The 6297-nt window shown below is 42.4% G+C and overlaps 1 protein-coding gene across 1 annotated transcript; it reads left to right on the top strand.

Moving 5' to 3' along the window:
* nrarpa (NOTCH regulated ankyrin repeat protein a) lies at positions 1 to 1395 on the top strand. Its single transcript, XM_029445389.1, has 2 exons — positions 1 to 141; positions 347 to 1395. The coding sequence occupies exon 2, from the start codon at positions 838 to 840 to the stop codon at positions 1174 to 1176; it is 339 nt and encodes a 112-aa protein (XP_029301249.1). The 5' UTR covers positions 1 to 141; positions 347 to 837; the 3' UTR covers positions 1177 to 1395.
* The last annotated feature ends 4902 nt before the right edge of the window (positions 1396 to 6297 follow it).

Here is a 6297-nt window from a genome sequence, read left to right as displayed (position 1 = left end):
TGCAAATAGAGGACGCGTAAAATATTCCCCCAGAGCGCAGCGCAGGGCAGAGACTCACACGGACCGCGCGGAGGACACAGACCGGGCCACACGGTGGATTTGTATCGTTTTCGTCGCTACGGACCCGTCCATCTGTCACAGGTAAGTCACAAATCTGCAGCGGATTACATTTCGTGACATGTTTAGTGACAAAAATCAAGCAGTGTTACCGTGCGTAAACGTGTGCGCACGGAGGTCTCCTCTCGCACTCTTGGATGTGGCGGAATGTGGGGTTTCTCTCTCGCAGTCTGTTGGTGAGGAATCGGGATTCATGAGGACTTTTCTTGTTTTTTCTTGTCTTTCCCAGACATCCTGGCCACATGAGCAGCGACACATAACCGGGACGTGTAGCCGGGAATCAGGTCGGAGCGTTCAAGGAAAACCTGCGGAGGCTGCCCTGTGGAGATAGTGGTCATACTTCCAATTTCTCCAAGTGAAGTCGGAGGTGTCTCTTCTCCATCCCCTGCTATAAGCTACCTGCTGCTGCTACAGAGGGGGAACTACGTCTAGAGACCCCTGGATTGCTCCTTTTTATGCTTTAGGGATTTTATGATCTCTCAAATATTAACATTTTTTGCACACCAAGTGTGTTATTTCCTCTCTTGTCCTTTTTGGGATATACACAGTGATCTTTTTTCCTGTTTTAGTACTTTAAAGTGCCTTAATAACTGGTTATAATCCAGTGTAACTGTGGCATTATCACCAGACCAGAGACGCTCAACAGGGATAAAACGATTATTCTCAGTTTTAGAGCCCAGGCAGGATTACTGGTTCCCCACCCTCCAGTGAGCTGCAACCATGAGCCAGGCGGATGTGTCGACTTGCTCCGCGCCGCAGAGGGTTTTCCAGGAGGCGGTGAAGAAGGGCAACACCAAGGAGCTGCACTCTTTGCTGCAGAACATGACAAACTGCGAGTTCAACGTCAACTCCTTCGGACCTGAAGGACAGACGGCCCTGCACCAGTCTGTCATTGATGGCAACCTGGAGCTGGTAAAACTGCTGGTGAAGTTTGGTGCAGATATCCGGCTGGCCAACAGGGAAGGGTGGAGCGCTTTACACATCGCCGCCTTCGGGGGCCACCAAGACATTGTGTTATACCTCATCACCAAGGCCAAGTACTCCTCTGGCGCCCGGTGATCTGTCTCTGCTGTCAGGTAAAATAAGAAAATAACAACAAGTGGAAAATAAAAAGTGCAACACACGGGAAAACCGCCAGGCTCTTGTAAAAGCGAACTAAAAAAAACTGCCATTATCTACATAGTTGTGCCAAATTATATTGAAAAAAAAAAATTCAAGAAAAAAAAAAGGAAATAAAAATAGACCTGCACAATAATCTTCCCTCATTGTAAACCAAACGGGGCCCTCTCTGCACTCCTGAGCGAAGCACCGCATGCTCCATACACAGCGCTACAACACAAATCTTTTAACAAAAGAAAAACACGCCATTTTCGGTAAGTTTGTTGGTACGAAAGCTTTCCTCTTGAATGTGTATACTAGATCTTGTCGTCCACTATAAAAGAAGCCAGTGTCTGTGTATATCATGTGTGTGTTTGGACTCCAGAGTGCAGATGGCCCAGTTTCTTTTTCTATCCATGACCTCCCATTCCCAGTTATACAGTTGAATAGTTTCTTCATGGAGGGGAGGTGGGGGGGGGGGGGGGGCGGTTGCTCCTCATTGTTCACTTGTAAAAAACCCTTTTAAGTTATTTTATATGAAACACGGCACTTGATGCTCTATGGCTGCATGCTGGAATATTTGAAAGGGAAGACACACGAACAAGAGAAGAAGGGTTGCCCTCTGTTGGCTACCAGAAGTCTGTTTTCTTTAATAGATTCATTTATTTTTATTTTTAGGCTACTCAAAGAGCGGCATTATGGCTATCCAACACGCTTTCAGATGTGTAATCATTATGTAACAACAAGTGACTCCATCATTGTTGTGAAGTACTGTACACAATAGCTTTACTTTGTTTTGTTTTTGAGAGAGACAAGAGACAGTAGCTGAATGCGCTCTTCATGCAGATCTTGCCATGCTGGCGTCCAACTTTTCAGGCCAGTTGCGACCGATGGTCATTGTGTTATTAAGAGAGAGAAAAAAAACCGCTGCTTTCGCTTTGTATCAAAAAACATTTGGAATTCACTTTATAATCTCCTTTCAGTATTTTATTAACATCCTAGTCATCACTGTGAAAGCAGGCTGGGTTTTTTTTAATTTTATTTATGAAGGTACATTGAGAAAATGCATTTTTTTTTGTATATGTTGTGGTTCTTCTTTAAAAATCTATAAGTGTAAGAGGGTGACTCAAGCTGCTTCAGACTCGTAGTATAAACTGTCCCGTGTGGAGGTAGACCTGCCACCCACCCAAGAAACTCCTCTGGTAAAGCCTGTTGATCCTCAAGAGGACTCCCCCCCCCCCCCCCCCCCCCCCCATTAAAAGGACTTTGTTTGGTTGCCTTTTGCCAGCTACCTCGACTATAAAGTATTCTCAAGTTGTTCAGCTCTCTCACCACTCTGCAACCTTGTTTGGAGTCTGAGGAGATATTCACAATTTGTCTGTGATCATCCACATGCCAGTATGTTTTTTTTTGTAGCCTATAACAGACATATGGACTTCAATACAGAAGATGCAATGAACCCATTCCTGCATCCTCAGTCGGGACAGTTTATTTTACACTACAACCAAACCAATTCTGTCAAGCAATGCATCGTTTTGCCTTTCTGCACGGGAGTCTCTGTCTCTCAAACACACTGCCATTGTTTTCCCTATAAACCTCCACTTTCCTCTCTCTTTCTGTTTTCATCAGCCTGTGTCTTTTGTTTTTTTTTCAGTCATACAAAAAAATGGAATTGTATCGCATGACTTATAAATGCAGGGAGTTCTATTGCACAAAAATGCGGAGCCTTGTGCGCCCCCAGTGTCTGTACGGGGTAACTGCTGGAGCCAAGGCTTTGGAATAGTTACTACTACTGAGCAGGACCCTAATACTGTTGGACATGAAGACTTTCTAAAAAAACAACACATGACTTTTGCGGGATGTCACAGAAAAGGAAAACAATTGGTTTCATAAACTTGCCTGCTGCATTTTGAAAGTCATGGCACCCTAACATTTGTATCAATGCTGCTTGTATGTTTCTTTTTTTGTTGTTGTTAATGTTGATGTGGTTTTTTTCTTAAAGCCTACTGCTCAAATGGCCAACAGTTGCTTCACAGCAGCGCTGGTTCACCACATGAGAAGCTGCTGAAAGAGAGTGTGTTTTTTTTAATTGAAGTGTGTTTGTGCGATTGTGTGCTTCTCATGAGGGGCCCTCGTGTCCGCTGTTGTTAAAACTTCCCATTTTAAATCCTGGAACAACCACAAGTAAACTGAAGCGATTATAGATCCACTTCATCAAGGTATAGATTGGTATCAGGCAACAAATTAAATATGCATCGCTTGTCTTAAACTTGATGTTCTTTTTTCTGTTTTTTTTTTGTTTGAATATTGCACTGATGACTGTTGTTAAAAAGTTGGCTTTTATGTGTCAACATTTAAAATTTTTCTGAATAGAAAAAAAAACAAACACAACAAAATACTATTGTATAAATATATGCTCCAGGTGATAATGTCCTAATGTGTGTGTTACTTTGTGGAAAAAACATGATGTTTTTTTTTACAAAGATGCGTGTATCTCTGTGATTGGGTGTATGTATATATACATATGGATATATATATATATATCGACGCTGATGATGATGATGATGATGATGATGATGATGATGATGATGACGATGATATCTTGGGGCACTTTCTTTTCTGAAGTGCTGTCTTCCTGTTTTTTTTGAAAGGGGAATAATACATTTGATGGTAAGATCATTGTAACATGATTAAAAATTGCACGGTTGTGTGGTTGTTTGGCTTACCAGGGTCATAACATTTATGACGTAAGGAGCCAGCCGCCGGATTGGTGTACATGAGTGAGATGGGTTTTTTTTTTTTAAAAGAGAAAAAAAAAGTGCTGACTTCTTTGGACCAAGTTGTGTTTCCTGGTCTTGCTTCATTTCAAGCAAGAGGAAACTGCTGATTTTTTTCATGAGTGATGCAGATGTTCCATCATGTTTGATTTTGTTTGTATTCTTTTATTTTTTGAACGTTTGTAACACTGTGATGATGACGTGATGTCATGTGGAGATGAGTGCTGTATTATTTTTGTACGTTTGTGTACAAGCCAGTAAAGAAATCATTAAACTCAAACTCTCTGTGTATGCATACATTTCTTCCTCATCTCCCAAGCAAAAAGCTACGTTTCCCCCCTCCTCCTCCTCCTCCTCCTCCTCCTCCTCCTCCTCCTCCTGTATTTTTCATAGAAAAGGTTGGTTTGGGAAACACACCCCTACCCTCCTCTCTCTCTTCTCCCTCCCTGTCTTCCAAGCCGGGCCCAACCCAGATCCCCATTCTCTCCTTTTGTCATTCATCTGGCCTCATCCTTTCACTGTCGGGATAAAAGAGCCCGGTGCATTGTGGGTAGGCTCAGTTTAAAGAAGGGTCCCCTCCCCTGTGTGTGTTGTGGGAGAGCTGGTTTTATGTTACCCCCACACACTCAAAAACTTTCCAACACACACTCCTCTCTTGTGCTCTCTTTCCAAGCTCTGCGCTGCAATTCAGCTCTCTGCTAACAACCTGCTTTTTTGCACACACTTGAGTTTGTCTTTCACTCATCATCTATACTCTTTTCCTCAAATTATCGTCGCTCCTTTCACTTAACTAACCCCTTCCCATAAGCTGTGTAACACTGCTTCTGAGAAAAAGACTTGTTTTGTTGGAGGGGAAAAAAACACATTTTCTTCTTATTTTTCATGTCTTTTTCTGTGAAACTTGTACGTTGAAGCCTCCTGTGATAGTTCATGAAATGGCCCTGAATATAGTTGCATAAACTGTTCACCACTTTCACTTCATTTGAGCTGACCATGAGTCAAAAACAAAAGGAACACACTGATTCATTTGCAGCAAAATCGGTTAAGAAACACAGCTTAGTGTGTGCATTTTTGTGCTAACCAACAAAAGTGGATGTGGTTTTTAAGTGAAGCCTTAAAATGAACATTTTCAATCCTTTTCTTCTTCTTCACTGTACTTGCAGCACAGTGTGAGCACAAGATAATGATGGCTACATTTTTCTCATGAGTCTCAACACCCGTTTATTTGAAATGAAACCTCATTGAGTCATGTTCTCCCCGTTTCATTGAAATGCTGCTTTGCAACTGATATTGCGCAGCAATGGGAGGGTCGTGGGAAAAGCGAAACTACACTACATCTTCCTGCATGTCAGACCTGTTCGTGTTGTAACATTTGCTGGGTGTCAACCTGCAGTTGACTGCAGATGTTTGAGTAAGAACGGTTAGAAATTAGATTTAAACAACGGTCGCGGTTTGAGAGTTTTCATTTCAGTCTGATCCTGAATTTAAATTCTCAGGGAATAAGATTTTTTGTTATATCAGCCGTAAAACTTGCTTCCTGATCTTTGACCTCAAATGTTCTGATGCATTTTATTTGTCACATACAAACTTAGCACCAGGAAAGTTAGCTCCTCTAAACGCCAGCCCCCTCTGTGTTTTGATGCCGTGGCAGACCGATCGGGCTCTCTGGCTTGCTGCTCACTTGTCCTTTCCTCTCTCCCTCCCAGTCTCTCACTTTTGCAGGATGTTTTTGTTGAGCTGGGTTCCCTATTGTTCACACACTGAGTTGGCTGGCCTCCCAGGGTTGCTGCTGGCAGCTAGGCCCCCTAATAGGTTCTTCATGTGCCTTGGCTTTCCTCGCTCCTTGGTCTGGAGCAGCCTGCTTTAGTGAGCCAGACAACACAAGGCATTTTTTGGAGGAATTTTGCCGAAAAGATGACCGAAAGAAAATCAGATGAAGAATTTTTAAGGGAGTCCAGAAAACTTAAAAATGACTTTATTAAAATAGTGAACAGGCCTTTTCAACCTGTCACAGTCCTGTGTGTGTGTGTATTGTCTGATTTTTGTATTTCACACATAAATCCTGTAAAATATTGTTAGTGCGTCGATGTTACAGCAGCTGCAATCAAGTGCGTCTGCGTGATTATCTTCCATCTCCATTCAAAAGGCCATTGTTCCGCGGCTCATAAAATATTCATATCCATGCTTACACCCCTCATTTGAAGGGTTACACTTAATCTGTAAGACACAAGATTAACTGAACATCTTGTGATATGTGTAAAACGCACTTTAATTGGTATTGCAACACTGAATTCCTCATTCTATA

This window comes from Cottoperca gobio, chromosome 12 (genome assembly GCF_900634415.1).
Source record: "Cottoperca gobio chromosome 12, fCotGob3.1, whole genome shotgun sequence".
In the NCBI taxonomy this organism is placed as follows: domain Eukaryota; kingdom Metazoa; phylum Chordata; class Actinopteri; order Perciformes; family Bovichtidae; genus Cottoperca; species Cottoperca gobio.
This window is presented reverse-complemented; position numbering and strand designations above follow the sequence as displayed.